This window comes from Dermacentor variabilis, chromosome 2, assembly GCF_050947875.1.
Source record: "Dermacentor variabilis isolate Ectoservices chromosome 2, ASM5094787v1, whole genome shotgun sequence".
Taxonomy (NCBI): domain Eukaryota; kingdom Metazoa; phylum Arthropoda; class Arachnida; order Ixodida; family Ixodidae; genus Dermacentor; species Dermacentor variabilis.
This window is the reverse complement of record NC_134569.1, coordinates 48,300,209-48,317,877: the sequence shown is the minus strand read 5'-3', so window position 1 is coordinate 48,317,877 and position 17,669 is coordinate 48,300,209. Positions and strand designations below refer to the sequence as shown.

At 50.7% G+C, this 17,669-nt stretch overlaps 1 protein-coding gene across 1 annotated transcript in view; it reads left to right on the top strand.

Annotated features, from left to right (window-relative positions):
* The window catches only part of LOC142571802 (NBAS subunit of NRZ tethering complex-like), a 62,992-nt gene that overhangs the window by 3,487 nt on the left and 41,836 nt on the right, over positions 1-17,669 (top strand). Inside the window, exons 6-7 of the mRNA XM_075680427.1 lie at positions 11,767-11,900; positions 17,560-17,651. Of these exons, the coding sequence (XP_075536542.1) occupies positions 11,767-11,900; positions 17,560-17,651 (226 nt within the window). The remainder of the gene's footprint in view (positions 1-11,766; positions 11,901-17,559; positions 17,652-17,669) is intronic.

Genomic DNA, 17,669 nt, shown 5'->3' with positions numbered 1-17,669 from the left:
AAAGTGCTGTCATCTTCGGTGTGTTGAACGGCAGGTTCAACAGCTGCACGCGACAATGTGTCGGCATCGTCATGTGTGCAGCATGACTTGTACGTGATGCTCATGTCGTATTCCTGCAGGTGCAGGCTGCACCGTGCCAGTCATCCAGGATGGTCTGTTAGGTTTGCCAGTCAGCATATGGAGTGATGATCCATCACAACCCGAAATGGGCGGCCATATAAATCAGGCCAGAGCTTGGCAAGTGCTCCTACGACGGCAAGACACCCTTTCTCCGTGGTAGTGTAATTAGACTTAAGTCGTGATAGGTTGCGACTGGTGTAAACTACGACCCTTTCGCCATTCTGCTGCCACTGTTTGAGCACCGCACCCAGACTGGCAGTTACTGGTGTTACGTTTCGCCTACGACGCGCGGTAAAGCCGGCGAGGATGCAACAGACGCCAGGGCTTCGTTCAAAGCGGCAGACATTTTGGCCCGTTCGGCGCCGCCGCTACGCCTCCCTGCCAAGCGCGTCCAGGCATGTTCCGATGCCACGTGTCTTCATGTGCGTGTGTGAGTGTATGTGCATATTGGTGCCCACGCTTGTCGAAGCGCGGCAGCCGGGGAGAGGAGCTCCCAACAACTGTGAAGCGAGGGGGTCTGACAGGCGCCGACACGACGTGTGAGCCACCTTCTCCTCCCCATTGTGCCCGACAGGCGCCGACACGACGTGTGAGCCACCTTCTCCTCCCCATTGTGCCCGAACGGCGCCGGTACGACGGCTGCGCCACCTTATCCCATTGTGCCCGAGCGGCACCGTCACGTGCTCGTCTATAGAGGGGTTCCTTCTTGCCCTCAACTGCGAGAGTATAAAAGCAGCTGCCCCCGGACGCCAAAGGAAGGCTCCGATTTCTTCTGTTGAGTAACGTGCACTCCCGTCTCTCTACTTCGGTCAACCTGACCGCCAACTCTTTGCGATGTTAGAATAAACAAGTTGTTTTGTTGTTACCAGTCGACTCATGCTTTGCCGGGACCTTCGGATGCTTCCAGTTGTACCCCAGGCCGCCAGGCCAACGCTACCCTCGGGGCTTGCGACCCAGGTGCAACAACGGGCGTCAGCGCCGAGTTCCCAACAACTCGTACCAGTGGTGCGATTACAACAACTGTCTGCCAGCGGTGAGATCGCGACAACGGAGGCCAGCAGCGAAGATATGCGGTTGACTGTATGCTGAGCAGCTCAACGACGATCCGGGAGCAGTGCAACGAGCCCTGTGTGATGACTGGTTGCCTGCAGCGGAACGACTGCGCTGAATTCTTGGCTGCGAGGTTTGGTGAGTGCGGGACTTTCTTCTTCTGAGCTTTGCCAGGCTTTTGTTAGTGTCAGAAACGGAGCTGGTAATTGTGGTTGTCGTTGCTGCCGGGTTAGTTTGCAGCAAGACAATATTAGGCAGTAGAGAAAGCAGCATTCAGAGCAGCCATGGATTTGAAGTCGTTGCGCAAACCGAAATTGCTGGAGCTTGCAAGAGAGTTGGGTCTGGATGTCTCGGACAAACTCAGAAAACCAGAACTGCTAAGGGCTATTCTTGAGTTAGAAGCTGAGGATGACGAGCTGTCGGAATGCCTTGAGACCATTGAGGAAAGGGAGACGGCAAAAAGACAGGAGCGCGAAATTAAAGAACAGAAAGAAAAAGAAGAGCGTGAACGTAAAGAACAGAAAGAGCGAGAGCAACAAGAGAAAAAAGAAGAGCGTGACCGTCAACACGCTTTGGAAATGAAGCGTCTCGAGATAGAGATGGAACGCGCTCGTAATGGAAGTCAGGCACACGGTGCAGGAGAACGAGTATTGTTCAAAATGACTGACCTGATGCGGCCGTTTAAGCTTGGAGAGGACATTGGTTTGTTCCTGGTTAACTTTGAGCGAACGTGCGAGAAGCAGGGGTTCTCTCGGGAAACGTGGCCACAGCGCTTGCTCACTTTGTTACCCGGCGAGGCGGCCGACGTAGTCGCTCGCTTGGATAGAGAGGAGGCAGAGGATTTCGACAAAGTGAAATCGAGTCTGCTAAAAAAGTACAGGCTGTCAGCGGAGGCGTTCCGTCGGAAGTTTCGGGAAAATGAGAAAGGCAAAAGTGAGTCATATACAGAGTTTGCGTACAAGCTTATGTCAAACATGCAAGAGTGGCTCAAAGAAGAGAAAGTGTTCGGTGACCACGATAAAGTTCTGCAGTGTTTCGGGCTAGAACAGTTTTATAGTTGGTTACCTGAGAACGTGCGGTACTGGGTCTTGGATAGGCCAGACGTTTGTACAGTGGCTAAAGCCGCTGAGCTAGCCGAGGAGTTTGTGACGCGTCGGGCTCGCGGAGCTAAGGACGGTCAAAAGGGTGAATTTGGCTCGAAGTTTGAGAGGCCGAAGTTCACACCCATGAGAGCAAAGGGGAACACACGTAGTGCGGATGCGAGTGAAAGCAGTGCGACCGAACCTAAGGAGACGGCGGCAGCCGAAGCCGAACGCAGAAAGCGGTTCGAGACGAGGCAAGCGCGCGTTTGTTATACGTGCCAGAAGCCGGGTCACTTTTCGGCGCAGTGTCCGGAAACAACACCAAAAGTTGTGTTTTTGTCATTATGCAGCACTGACGAGAACATGAAGCTTCTCGAGCCTTACATGCGAGACCTCCTCGTGAACGGGAAAGAGTGCCGAGTGCTTCGCGATTCCGCAGCTACGATGGGTGTAGTTCACCTGTCTTACGTAGAACCCGATATGTTCACGGGCGAGTGCGCATGGATCAAGCAAGCCGTGGAAGCTCATAGCGTGTGTCTGCCCGTAGCAAAAGTGCTTATTGAAGGACCTTTCGGAGCGCTTGAGATGGAGGCCGCAGTGTCATCTATGCTGCCTCCCCAGTACCCGTACCTATTTTCGAACAGGTCCGATCACCTCCTGCGCGAGAAGGGGCTTTTGTTTGGTGAGGCTAGCGTTCAGGCCTTAACCAGATCGAAGGTTCGGGAGCTCGCTGCAAAGGCGGTAGTTGCGGGGCCGACGTTATCGAACAATGAAAAAGGGTCAGAGGCACAGCAAGCTGATATTCAGAGCACGCCCGAACTGAATAAAATTGAGTCTGTAACGTTAAAGGCACCAGATACTGGAGAGGAAAATCCCGATGCGGGAAAGTTAGAAGAGCTATCCGCAGATTTGCTCATCGCGCCTACGTCAGACGGACTTAATAGGTTGCTAAAAGTCAGCCGGTCGGCTTTGATAGCCGAGCAAAAGAAGGATGGCAGCCTAGAAAACGTGCGCTGCAATGTCAAGGAAGGTATCGCCAGGAAAAATGCGCGTTTTGTGGAAAGAGGTGGAGTCCTGTACCGGAAGTATCTAGACCGCAGGGGAGTGGAGTTCGATCAGCTGATCGTGCCTCAATGCTATCGTCAGGATCTGTTGCGCTTGTCGCACGGGGGTTCGTGGTCCGGACACCTAGGAGTTAAGAAAACTAAGGACCGTCTCTTGCAAGAGTACTATTGGCCAGGGTGTTTTCGGGACGCAGACCATTTCGTGAGGACATGTGACACCTGTCAGCGGGTGGGCAAACCAGGGGACAAATCGAGGGCGCCGTTGAGATTGGTACCTATCATTACGGAGCCTTTTAGACGGCTCGTTATTAATACAGTGGGACCTCTGCCGGTAACAGCCACGGGGTACAGACACATTTTGACTGTGATCTGCCCAGCGACAAAGTTCCCTGAAGCAGTGCCGCTTAAAGAACTCAGCTCAGTTGAGATAGTCAATGCACTACTGTCCATATTTGCGCGAGTTGGTTTTCCTGCGGAAATCCAATCAGATCAGGGCACAGTGTTTACTAGCGCTTTGACGACAACTTTTCTCGAAAGGTGTGGGGTAAAGCTGTTACACAGCTCAGTGTACCACCCACAGTCGAATTCCGTTGAGAAGCTCCACTCCGTCATGAAGCGCGTGTTGAGAGCCTTGTGTTTTGAACATCAAACTGACTGGGAGCTGTGTCTGCCTGGGGTGATGTTTGCATTACGGACCGCGCCGCATGCGGCTACGGGGTTTTCGCCAGCTGAGCTGGTGTACGGTCGCTCGCTGCGATCTCCGCTTCGCATGCTTCGAGAATCGTGGGAAGGCAGGGACGACGACCCAGTCGTGGTGGAGTACGTGCTTAAGCTCCTCGAACGCTTAAGAAGGGCACAGGAGTTGTCAGGTGAAGCAAGAGCAAAGGCCCAGCAGAGGGCCAAGGTTTATTATGATCGGACCGACAGGGCCCGTCGTTTTGAGGTGGGCGATGAGGTCATGATATTGCGCACATCGCTAAACAACAAACTAGACGTGCAGTGGGAGGGCCCAGCACGAATTGTTCAGAAACTGTCGGACGTTAACTACGTGGTGAGTCTGCCAGGAAAGCGGAAAGCACAGCAAGTTTACCACTGTAATCTGCTCAAACATTATAGACAAAGGGAAGCAGTGGTGTGCATGATGGTAAACGTTCCTGAAGAGCTTCCGGTCGAGCTTCCGGGACTAGGCTCAGTGACGAACAGGGAAGACACCGGTCAAGTCATTAGTGACCTTATCAGTAAAGCACCGCTGTCGCCTGAGCAGAAAACCGAACTACACCAGCTCTTACAAGAGTTTCAAGGTCTGTTCTCTGAGAGGCCTGGTAGGACTTCTGTACTTACTCATGATATAGAACTTACCTCCCCAGAGCCAGTACGATCCAAGGCGTATCGGGTGTCACCCCGCCAGAACGATATTATGGAGGCTGAGGTAAAGAAAATGCTACAGCTCGGTGTTATTGAGGCAGGCGAGAGTGATTATACCTCCCCTTTGATTTTAGTTGAGGTACCGGGCAAGGAACCTCGTCCTTGCGTCGACTACCGCAGGCTTAATTCCATCACTAAGGATCAAATTTATCCGATCCCTAACATCGAGGAGCGCCTTGAGAAAGTTAGTAGCGCTCAGTTTATTTCCACCCTAGATCTTGTCAGGGGTTATTGGCAGGTTCCACTTACAGAAGAGGCTAGTAGGTATGCGGCGTTCATTTCACCAATGGGAACATTCCGTCCTAAAGTGTTGAGTTTTGGTTTGAAGAACGCGCCATACTGTTTTTCAAGCCTCATGGATAAAGTGTTGCGGGGACAGCAAGAATTCGCTTTACCGTATTTAGACGACGTAGCGATATTCTCCGCATCCTGGTCTGAGCATATGGCACACTTGCGGGCAGTATTAACCCGCCTGCACGAAGCGGGCTTGACAGTCAAGGCTCCCAAGTGCCAGTTAGCACAGGCCGAGGTTGTCTACCTCGGTCACGTGATTGGTAAGGGTCGTCGCCGCCCCTCTGAAATAAAGGTGGCCGCTGTGCGAGACTTCCCGCAACCGCGCACGAAGACCGATATTCAGTCGTTCTTAGGTGTAGCCGGCTACTTTCAGAGGTACATCCCCAGGTACTCTGATATCGCGGCTCCCCTGACGGATGCTCTAAGAAAAACAGAGCCCCAAACAGTCGTATGGGACGAGACAAAGGAAAGAGCTTTTAGCGCCCTAAAGAGTGCCCTAACAAGCCAGCCTGTGCTACGATCGCCAGACTATACAAAAGGGTTCGTTGTTCAGTGCGATGCTAGTGAGCGAGGCATGGGCGTTGTACTGTGCCAACGGGAAAATGGAGAAGTAGAACACCCCGTCCTGTATGCTAGTCGTAAGCTGACCAGTCGTGAGCAGGCGTATAGCGCCACCGAGAAAGAGTGTGCGTGTCTCGTGTGGGCCGTTCAGAAATTGTCATGCTATCTAGCCGGCTCGAGGTTTATCATTGAGACGGATCACTGCCCTCTCCAATGGCTGCAGACCATCTCTCCCAAAAATGGCCGCCTCCTGCGCTGGAGCCTCACTTTGCAACAATATTCCTTTGAGGTGCGTTACAAAAAGGGGAGTCTCAACGGTAACGCCGATGGCTTGAGTCGAAGCCCCTAACGTAGGAATCAGCCTCAAAATTGTTTGTTACTGATGTTTTTCTTCCTGAGGCAGGATTTTTAACATATTGCTTTTGTTTAGTGTTTCAAAGTGATGACATGCTTTCTAGTGCAATTTTCCAATTTGTGGATGCGTTCTGAGTGCTGCTAGACTACTGTAAGGAACTAGGCAGTGGTATAAAAGGGGAAAGAGCCTGGCAGGGCTTAGTGAGGGTTGTGCCGTGCTTGCTGACTGAGTGGTTGAGTTTCAGCGTAGTTCTAACGCTGGCCGGGAACGAGAACAAAAGTGTGAACTCTCCCGAAGTCACTTTGCAGTGTCCTGTGCGAACCTGAACGAGAGAACGAGGCCTTCTCTGTGCGCTGCGCTCAAGAAACGTCGAGGGACGCCCGACTTCGGCTATGAGCATCATCGAGCGACATCCCTCCGGACAGCGGATGCAGTCCCCTGACCATCGGGATCTCCTTCCCCCGGCGGGCGGTCTGTTACGTTTCGCCTACGACGCGCGGTAAAGCCGGCGAGGATGCAACAGACGCCAGGGCTTCGTTCAAAGCGGCAGACATTTTGGCCCGTTCGGCGCCGCCGCTACGCCTCCCTGCCAAGCGCGTCCAGGCATGTTCCGATGCCACGTGTCTTCATGTGCGTGTGTGAGTGTATGTGCATATTGGTGCCCACGCTTGTCGAAGCGCGGCAGCCGGGGAGAGGAGCTCCCAACAACTGTGAAGCGAGGGGGTCTGACAGGCGCCGACACGACGTGTGAGCCACCTTCTCCTCCCCATTGTGCCCGACAGGCGCCGACACGACGTGTGAGCCACCTTCTCCTCCCCATTGTGCCCGACAGGCGCCGACACGACGTGTGAGCCACCTTCTCCTCCCCATTGTGCCCGAACGGCGCCGGTACGACGGCTGCGCCACCTTATCCCATTGTGCCCGAGCGGCACCGTCACGTGCTCGTCTATAGAGGGGTTCCTTCTTGCCCTCAACTGCGAGAGTATAAAAGCAGCTGCCCCCGGACGCCAAAGGAAGGCTCCGATTTCTTCTGTTGAGTAACGTGCACTCCCGTCTCTCTACTTCGGTCAACCTGACCGCCAACTCTTTGCGATGTTAGAATAAACAAGTTGTTTTGTTGTTACCAGTCGACTCATGCTTTGCCGGGACCTTCGGATGCTTCCAGTTGTACCCCAGGCCGCCAGGCCAACGCTACCCTTGGGGCTTGCGACCCAGGTGCAACAACGGGCGTCAGCGCCGAGTTCCCAACAACTCGTACCAGTGGTGCGATTACAACACTGGTGTCAGCATGAATTTCCGTTTCAACTTCCTCGTCAAAATGCCCGAGAACAGGGGCAATGCCAGGGGGTGTCGAAGCTCAGTGAAAGCCGCTTCTTTGCTCAGAACTCCAGATGACCGTCATGTCGTCTCTAGTGAGACGAGTAAGTGGCCCGGCAATTTTTGAAAAATTGCGTATAAAGCACTGGTAGTATGCTTACAGTGCCAGGAACCCAGGAAGTGTCGAACGCTTTTCTTGTCAGTAGGAGTCAGGAAAGCAGCTACAGCAGCAGTTTTCTTAAGATCGGGACAGACGCCTCCCGCGCTCACGACATGTCCAAGGAACTTCAGTTCGTCATAACCGAAGTTACATTTCTGAGGCTTTAACGTGAGGTTGGCCGATCGGATTGCCTCGAGCGTTTGCCACAGTCGTTTAAAATATCCAGAGAAGCTGCCTGAAAATATGACCACATCATCCAGGTAGATGAGACAGGTTTGCCATTTTAGGTCAGCTAGCACAGTGTCCATCATTATTCAGAAAGTTGCCGGAGCAGAGCACAACCCGAACGGAAGTATTCGGAACTCGCAAATCCCATCCGGAGTAACAAAGGCTGTTTTCTCCCGGTCACGCTCGTCTACCTCAATCTGCCAGTACCCACTTTTCAAGTCAAGGTAGGAAAAATACTTGGCTCGCTGTAGCTGGTCGAGAGAGTCATCTATGCGCGGCAACTGATAGAAGTCTTTCCTTGTGATGTTGTTGAGTTTTCCGTAATCAACACAGAAGCGGAGAGTGCCAACTTTCTTCTTTACCAGGACAACCGGTGACGACCGCAGACTGTTTGAAGGTTGGATGATACCATCGTCAATCATCTTGTTGACTTGTTGAATTGCTTTGTGTTCTTTCTACGAAACACGATACAGCTGCTGGTGAACAGCATGTGGATCGTCGTAAATAATTATCCTGTGCTACATGATTGGCGTCTGACTGACTTTAGACGATCGAGTGAATCAGTCCTCTTAATTCGCACAACAGCCCTCGCAGTGCCTCCTTATTGTTCTCCGACAGCTTGATATTTGTAACGCATGCTTCATCGCTGCCACTTTCTCCACAAGCAAAGCACTCAAATGGCGTCCTCCAAGGCTTCAACGTAAGCGACGGCAGTGCCACAGAAGAGATGTTGGTGCTCATCTGTGAAATTAGTGATCAAGATGTCAGCTTGGCCATCCCTAACGTCAATGATTCCTCGAGCCAAGCTAATTCTGGGGGTAAGTAGAAGGGTGATGTTGCACTCTGCGAGTAATTCGCCTTCGCATGTGCCCTCAGACGTTACCGGAATCATTACACTAGCATGAGGTGGTATCGTGACGCTGTCATCGGAAATTCGAAGAGCAGCTCTGTGGCGGCAAGTGTCTCGTGTCATCACTTTCTTTGCCGAGAAAGAAACAGTGTCGGTGGAGGTTGATGATGGTGCCATACTCTCGAAGAAAGTCTATTCTAAGTATGAATTTATGGGAGCATTCTTGTAGAACAAGGGAACTGACCAAAAATGTTGAATTTTGAATTTGCACCCGAGAAGTGCACCCACCAAGTGGTTTGACGACATGTCCGCCAGCTGTCCGTACGTGTGTCCCTGTTCAAGGCATAACAACTTTCTTCAAACTGCTTGCCAGTTTTCCACTGATAATCGAGTAGTCAGTACCAGCGTCTATTAAAGCAATAACATTTCAACCATCGATCAGCACAGGTATGTTCATTGGAAAGTTGTCTCCAGCCTGAGACACCAGTGTCGTCAAGTCTCCGTTAGTCTGAGGCCGCGTCGATTGAAGGTCTTCCGCATGTCGAGTATGAGCGGCCTCGCCTCGAAAGGTCACTGACACCAGTTTTCAAGGTGAGGACTCCGAGATCGCCCTTGCGACATACGAGTTGTACCTCTCGAATAGGATGGTCGTGGTGATGACGATCGCGACTGGCACCTTGATGTCGGTGACGCATGCTGTCAGGTGATAAAATCTTCAATCGTGGGTAGCTGTTGTCCGAAGTGGGACCGGGGTGAATTAATAGGAAACCCCTGGAGTCCAAGGTGGCAGTACTGGCACTCACAGTAGACACGACCTGCCTCACCACAGTGGTAACAGAGCGGTCGTTGGTGGGGCATGTGCCAAATCTCCGATTTACACACGGCTAGTCGAGCCTCTCCAAAATAAGGAACTGCCTGCGCTGACTGAAGCATGGCATACAGGGTGACGGCAAGTAGCTGCACTGGGGCAGGGATAGGGTGCCCGAATGTGTCGGCATAAGTTGCACGCCAGTATTTGCTCACGGTAGGAGGTGTCACCGGAAACGGGAGGGTACCACCTCTTAAAATGTTAGCGTAAGTTGTGCGTCGACGTTCACTTGAAGTTGTGAACGCCTTAAGTGGTGGAGCAGCCTGAAGTGCTGCTTTGTAACATGGTGCGCCGAGTGCATGCTGCTCTTCGTCACGCATGACGCTAGCTGCGAAGTTGGCTGAAGGCTGCTGCATCTGATGCAGTTGTCACAGCTAGTTGCAGACTACCAATTGTATAATCTCCGAAGCGACTCAACTTCAGTCGTGAAAGCTCCTAGGCCACTGGCAGCAGAGGCGAGATTCACTTGCCGATCATATTGGTGCGAGCGCTGGTGCAGGGCCTTCTCCATGGCGACGGCTTCAGTGAGAAATTCCGCAACCCTTTTGGGCGGACTACGAACTAGTTCACCAAAAAGCTGGTCTTTCATGCCTCGCATCAAGTGACGCAGCTTCTTGTCTTCCGACATAGTAGGGTCAGCTTACCTGAAGAGATGCACCATGTCTTCCACGTACATAGCCGCATTCTCATTAGGTTTCTGAATGCAAGACTGGAGGGTCCATTCTGCTCGTTCCTGGCGATTGGAGCTGGCGTAGGTGTCCAAGACGCTGCGACAGAACTCGCACCATGATGTCAGGACATCTTCGCAGTTCTGGAACCACGTGCCAGCACCATCCAAAAGGCTGAAGCAGACGTTTCGGAGCTTCGCTTCATCATCCCATCCATTGAACTCCACTATTTTCTCGAAGTCCACCAGCCAGTTTTCTACGTCATCAAGAAGGTAGCCATGGAAGGGGCTTGGCACGCATGGTTTTTGCAGAGTGTAATGAGAAGTTACCGGAGCAGCCGTCGCAGGGTTAGTCGTGGTAGTTTCGGATGTAGCATCCACACCTGCTGACGTTGTTGTTGTCCTCGCAGGTTAAGGCTCAGGGGCCAATCCCTGGATTCTCTGGCTGGCGCACAGTGTACTGGCATAAGCTCTAGTATCAGTCTAGCATTCTTGCTACTGGGAGGGTTCTGTTGCATGGGTAGAAAATACCCAGCACCTCCACCAGAAATGTGTTATTTTTAATAGACAAGCATCTTCTAAAAGAGGCTATTAAAGTCCGAGTCGTCGAAGGGGCAGCGCAGCACTGACAAAAGACCAAGGTGCGAGCTCGTCAGCTAGCACGTCCTCGTCTTCCACTGGGAGCAAGTGACACAAGCGTGTGGCCCAAGCGCATGGCACAAGCGCGTGGCAATATTGTGCATGGAGCGTTGCCACTTATACAATGATTAGCTGAGATTGCCTATAACCTGGATACATTCAGTGTATGTTGTTACATTGTTCCTGAATAAAACCTATCGGTACATGTCTGTACTGCATTGAACTGTCAGTTGGCAGAATAGCTGCCGTCCAGATTAACCGCTATCGCATCTAAGCCATGTTTTATAGCTGTTGGTATTGCATTTGAAAAGAATAATTGTGTTACTGCTAAAGGTTCCTGGACTCTATTATCAGAATATGACGTAGTGACTTAAACTTACATCACTATACTGTTATGGCCAAATGCAGTCTTGTTTCTTAGTGGTAGTTAGGCATGGGAAGTGACCTAACTAAGGTCCACTGTAAATTTCATAATGCACAGTCAAATCTGTTAACTCTGCTGTTACAACTTTGGGCCTTAGTCAGAGTGCCGAACAAAATTATTTAATGCCCATCATACTCTGATTCAAATTAAGAGGTACAGTTCTATCTCAGGCTGCGAACAAAAGTGCAACCATGTTTGCAATACAAAAAAGGTGAATAAATTAAAATTTTTAACCAAAATGCAACATTTTCATTCTCTACTTCATTCACTGTACATTCATTACTTGCTATCTTTCCATGTTTAACTTTTGTAAGCTTTGCATTGGAGTGCACATGCAGCATTTTCCAAAACCACAGCTGTCACAATCATCCCTGTTTTTCTTTTGTTGAAAATTGTCTGTTTTTGACTTCGCACATTTTTCTGTTCCATGTTGCTTTCCAGGTGTGCTATTTTAAATTGCATTGCACATTAAATCAAAAGTAAACATTCGGCAGATATCTGCCTGGTTGGGTTGCACATTGCTACAGACTGAACTATGATATACAGGCCGCAATTTGTTGTTTTGGCTGGGCTTGGATTGCAATATAATTGGAAGTTGACGTTAGGAAGATGGGGTAGATTGGTAGCAGTGTTCCAGTGCTGGTGTGTGCTGGGTTGCGCAGTTTCCCGAGACCCCATGCCTCAGTGGAGACGCATCGCATGGTCTCCAGACTGCAGCTTCCTGGCCGTTGCCTTGAGCACTGGGCGAGTAGAGTTCTTTGACACTGTGGGCAGCACCCTCTTCCACATCCCAGAGGTAAGTGCAAAAGGGTGCTTCACTGACGCACAGTAGAATGACTGTTGTGCGTACCTTTTGTTGTTCTTCCTCAGTGGAAACACACTTAAAGCTCAGTTTAATGAACACAGATATAATGAGGTAAACCTATGATATTTCTTCCCAATACCGAATACCGTGTTTAACGACATAGGCTTATAACAAATATCAAATATAACAAAAGTATTTTCTTGTCTAATGGCCACTGCATTATGGCGAGGTTGAACTACAGTGAGCTCCCTTTAAGTAGAACCTCAAGGGACCAAGGAAATTGGTTCCGTTTATAAGGAGTTCCATTTACTGAAAGACAAGGCTGAATACAATTGCATGAAAACAAACCCAACCAACCATGAGGATGGTTTAGGAGGCAGTTCTGTTTAAGCGATTTCTGTTTATTGAAATTCTACTGTATAGCCGGTTGGCAGCACAGTCATGTCATAGCAGCACAGTTGTGCTCATTGTTTACTTGCGACAGAAGTGCCAAACCGAGTAGTTCAAAATAGAAACATGTTTTGTTGGCACAATGTAAGTGCAAACAAAAGAGCAGTTAAAAGTAGGAACTTGCCACAGTTAAGCGTGATATGCTGTGGGGATCTCCTCCGTGCTCTTGGGACAAAGGAACGACAACACAGTAGTGCAAACAATCACAAGGGCATTTATTGCACCTTTCATAGATCAATGCCTGCTAGCCGAGTTGCTATCCACAAAACATGCCGATGGGCGCGCGACAGATCTAGAAGTCCGACAAACCGCGAACGCATCGCGAGCGAATATGTTCGCCCCATGCTGGATCCCAACGCCTGGTCATTCGCGTGTACGGTCACGCGGACGGTGGCGCGTTCCAAGGCGGCCACGCGAGGCGGTCTCGCCGAAGCATGGGTCGGCGGCGCGCGGGACGTCCACGCTGTTTGCCGACCCGCCGGGAAAGACAGAGCGCCTTGTCTCCCGGCGCCCAAGTAACCTCGCCTGTCGGCGGCGTTCGCAGCGCAACACTCGCGCCATCTCTCGCACTGCGCCCCAACCACATCGACCGCCGCGGGCATCACACAGGCCACGCGGCGAAGCCGGAATACAGGAGACGCGCTATGCGGGAAAAACATCAGGGGAGGCGCGAGGGTCGCGCATCCCCACATCCCCCCAACCTTAAATCACTTCTTATTCCGGCGAAACATGTGACACCGTCTAACATTAACCCGTGCTTCGCGAACAAGATAGAACATTAAACAGTGGCCGCGCCGAGGAAATGTCCACGCTGTCCATAGCATGCGAGCCGACATTGTCCTTGGGTGCACCGCTGGCGTCCGCCAGTCACAGCGGCAGCTTTGCAGACTCGGCGGCACGATTCCAGGCCAGGACTCCGGAAACGACGACGCAGTAGTCGGAACGAGCAAGCGTCGCTCGCGCCGACGCGCCCTGCTGGCGAGAGCCGCAGTAGCTGTCGGTGACCGCCGGCTCTTTTGTCCGCCGCCGAGGGTTGCGAGCTGGATACAGGAGGCCGCCGAAGTCGCCGCGCCGAACTGACCACAGCATCACCATCGCCCGGGGTGGCTCGATCGTAGTCCGGGGCAGCAGGGCAGACGATGTGCAGGTGATGGCAAACCAGGGATCGCTCCGATCACGCTGCGTAAACTCAACACACTCGGCAAACACTAAAGTAGTGCAAGGGAGAGGAATTCTGCATGCGCATCGCCCACGTGGTACGATGTTCAACTCGGCTAGCAAAAGATCGGGCAGCAACTCAGATGCTAAGTTCACGTGAACGAAGCTCGCTTTCTTGAGTCGAACGAGTAATTTCAATTCGTGCGAGGCTAACTAGAATGAGGGAAGCAACTTGCAACACCTCAACGCCACGGTCCACCGGGTTGTGTCCCTCAACGTGCGATAGGCAGCTCCGTAAAGCCTTAGGCCTAAAGCGTCGCTACCCTGACAACCGGCATCCAAAAACAACACCCAAAATGAGCGCAAAACAGGCAGCCGCGAGGAGACGTAAGCTCTGTGAGGTGGTCCTACTCCGCTCGGTGCACACAGCATCCGAGTTGACGGCGCCCAGCGTCCTAAACGGTGTCGGAGCGCCCGGTGCCAGGCCGCAATACCAGTCAGCCCGTAGTGGCACCCGTGGCCCGCGGCCACCCGGCTCCCAGAGCCGCGACTTCATCCGAGTCAAAGAGATAGAAGAAGCTATTTACATAAGAAATTCGGACCACCCACGAGGCTTCCGTACTCACTCGCTTCAGGCTTGCCACTGCTCCGCGGGCGCTCAGCCTCGCTCTCCCAGGATGCAGACCACATGGCTCTCGTACCGACGAATGCCATTAAAAAAAAAAAACACTTGCGAAAAGGCTTAGCATGTTGACATGTTCAAACACACTACAGCCACCATCACCTCGCTCAAGAAAGCACGCCGCCGACGCTAGCGATCAAAATTCACGCTACGCCTACGCTTCGGTTCAAACAAAGGTCTCGAACGAAGCAAAACTGTTAAATCTATCGTCCGATGCCCCAAGAGGTCCACGTTGGGCAGCCAGATGTGGGATCCACAAAACATGCCGATGGGCGCGCGACAAATCTAAAAGTCCGACTCACCGCGAACGCATCGCGAGCGAATATGTTCGCCCCATGCTGGATCCCAACGCCTGGTCATTCGCGTGTACGGTCACGCGGACGGTGGCGCGTTCCAAGGCGGCCACGCGAGGCGGTCTCGCCGAAGCATGGGTCGGCGGCGCGCGGGACGTCCACGCTGTTTGCCGACCCGCCGGGAAAGACAGAGCGCCTTGTCTCCCGGCGCCCAAGTAACCTCGCCTGTCGGCGGCGTTCGCAGCGCAACACTCGCGCCATCTCTCGCACTGCGCCCCAACCACATCGACCGCCGCGGGCATCCCGCAGGCCACGCGGCGAAGCCGGAATACAGGAGACGCGCTATGCGGGAAAAACATCAGGGGAGGCACGAGGGTCGCGCATCCCCACAATGTTTTTAAGCAAGTGCGGCAAGGGTGTACACAAAACATAGCAAGTCATCATCATCATCAGCCTGGTTACGCCCACTGCAGGGCAAAGGCCTCTCCCATACTTCTCCAACTACCCCGGTCTTGTACTAATTGTGGCCATGTTGTCCCTGCAAACTTCTTAATCTCATCCGCCCACCTAACTTTCTGCCGCCCTCTGCTACGCTTCCCTTCCCTTGGAATCCATTCCGTAACTCTTAATGACCATCGGTTATCTTCCCTCCTCATTACGTGTCCTGCCCATGCCCATTTATTTTTCTTGATTTCAACTAAGATATCATTAACTTGCGTTTGTTCCTTCACCCAATCAGCTCTTTTCTTATCCCTTAACGTTACACCCACCATTCTTCTTTCCATAGCTCGTTGCATCGTCCTCAATTTAAGTAGAACCCTTTCCGTAAGCCTCCAGGTTTCTGCCCCGTACGTGAGTACTGGTAAGACACAGCTGGGGGGGTTATAAACTTTTCTCTTGAGAGATAATGGCAACCTGCTGTTCATGATCTGAGAATGCCTGCCAAACGCACCCCAGCCCATTCTTATTCTTCTGATTATTTCAGACTCATGATCCGGATTCACGGTCACTACCTGTCCTAAGTAGATGTATTCCCTGACCACTTCCAGTGTCTCACTACCTATCGTAAACTGCTGTTCTCTTCAGAGACTGTTAAACATTACTTTAGTTTTCTGCAGATTAATTTTTAAACCCACCCTTCGGCTTTGCCTCTCCAGGTCAGTGAGCATGCATTGCTGTTGGTCCCCTGAGTTACTAAGCAAGGCAATATCATCAGCGAATCGCAAGTTACTAAGGTATTCTCCATTAACTCTTATCCCCAATTCTTCCCTATCCAGGTCTCTGAATACCTCCTGTAAACACGCTGTGAATAGCATTGGAGAGATCGTGTCTCCCTGCCTGACGCCTTTCTTTATTGGGATTTTGTTGCTTTCTTTATTGAGGACTACGGTGGCTGTGGAGCCGCTATAGATATCTTTCAGTATTTTTACATACGGCTCGTCTACACCCTGATTCCGCAATGCCTCCATGACTGCTGAGGTTTCGACTGAATCAAACGCTTTGTCGTAATCAATGAAAGCTATATATAAAGGTTGGTTATATTCCGCACATTTTTCTATCACCTAATTGATAGTATGAATATGGTCTATTGTTGAGTAGCCTATACGGAATCCTGCCAGGTCCTTTGGTTGACGGAAGTCTAAGGTGTTCCTGATTCTATTTGCAATTACCTTAGTAAATACTTTGTAGGCAACGGACAGTAAGCTGATCGGTCTATCATTTTTCAAGTCTTTGGCATCCCCTTTCTTATGGATTAGGATTATGTTAGCGTTTTTCCAAGATTCCGGTACGCTCGAAGTCATGAGGCATTGCGTATACAGGGTGGCCAGTTTCTCCAGAACAATCTGCCCACCATCCTTCAACAAATCTGCTGTTACCTGATCCTCCCCAGCGGCCTTCCCCCTTTGCATAGCTCCCAAGGCTTTCTTTACTTCTTCCAACGTTACCTGTGGGATTTTGAATTCCTCTATACTATTCTCTCTTCCATACTATTCTTCTATTCTCTCTACATAGCAAGTATGTGAGTAAAACTCATTGCAGAAGCAAACATCCAAAGTATGCAGTCTCAGTGCAACAAAAGAGCTGTGTGGGAACACGGGCACACGTAGATGCACGTTGAACCAGGAGGGGCCATACATGAAAGTCTGTGCAGAGCGTCTTATGCCAAACCAGCCTACTGTATAGTGCACAGATGCATACGAAAACTGTTAGGTGACATGTGGCACGAGCAGTCCAAGGGAGCAGCACAGGATCTTGCAGAATAGCACTGGTCACAAACAGGCAAACACAAAACAGCAAGAATGGTAAGCCAATTTGCAGACAAGTCAACACAGAGGTTTAAAAGGAGAAAGATAGCTGAAGATAATTTATTGGCACAGGTATACATCTTTTCTTTGAGGGGCAGTTGTTGATGCATTTCTTCGTTAGCTTCTAAGTGACTATGGGTGTGTTTTTACACTTCAGAGGTGAATGCAAGTGACAGTGTCTTAGGGCGAAGCACTTTATAAGAACAGCTTTGATGAGTATACCACATCTATGCAATCAATTCAAATCTTTGGGACTGTACAAAAGCTCAGTGGACCATAGATCGTTCGATAAAATGGAGGAATCAGAGAAATTGAATGGAAATAATCGCCATAACTTGTATAATGGAGACTATCACTAATTCCAGCCTTTGCGGTTCCAGCAAAGAGCCATCTGCTTTAAAAATAAAAAAATCCTTGACAGCCTATTTCATTCACTGTACTAGTGCTTTTCTTTTGTTTGTTTTTGTTTTGGTGCTTTCTGCTATACATATTTAAGTCACAACATACTAAGCATGTAGCATTTCGAAAGTGCATACTAAAGGTAACAGATTAACAGTGTAAGGTAAAGAAGGACAAACAAAATGACAGGACAAGTATCTTCCCTGTCCTTCATTTTTCACTTGAACTGTTAATCTGTTATCATGAGTTACCGATTAGCCCTAACCCACACTTTGTATATTAACAAGATAAAATGTAAGTGTTAGGTATATCATCAAATATTGCTCAGCATTTCAAATATGTGTGGCATTTCCTTGTTACAGCCAGTGGTGCAGATTGAAGGTGTTCTACATGACATCAGTTATGCCATGGCTGGCATACTCTTCACTGAAGCTCGAGTGCACAAGACTCAGTGGTTTGTGTTGTTATTCCT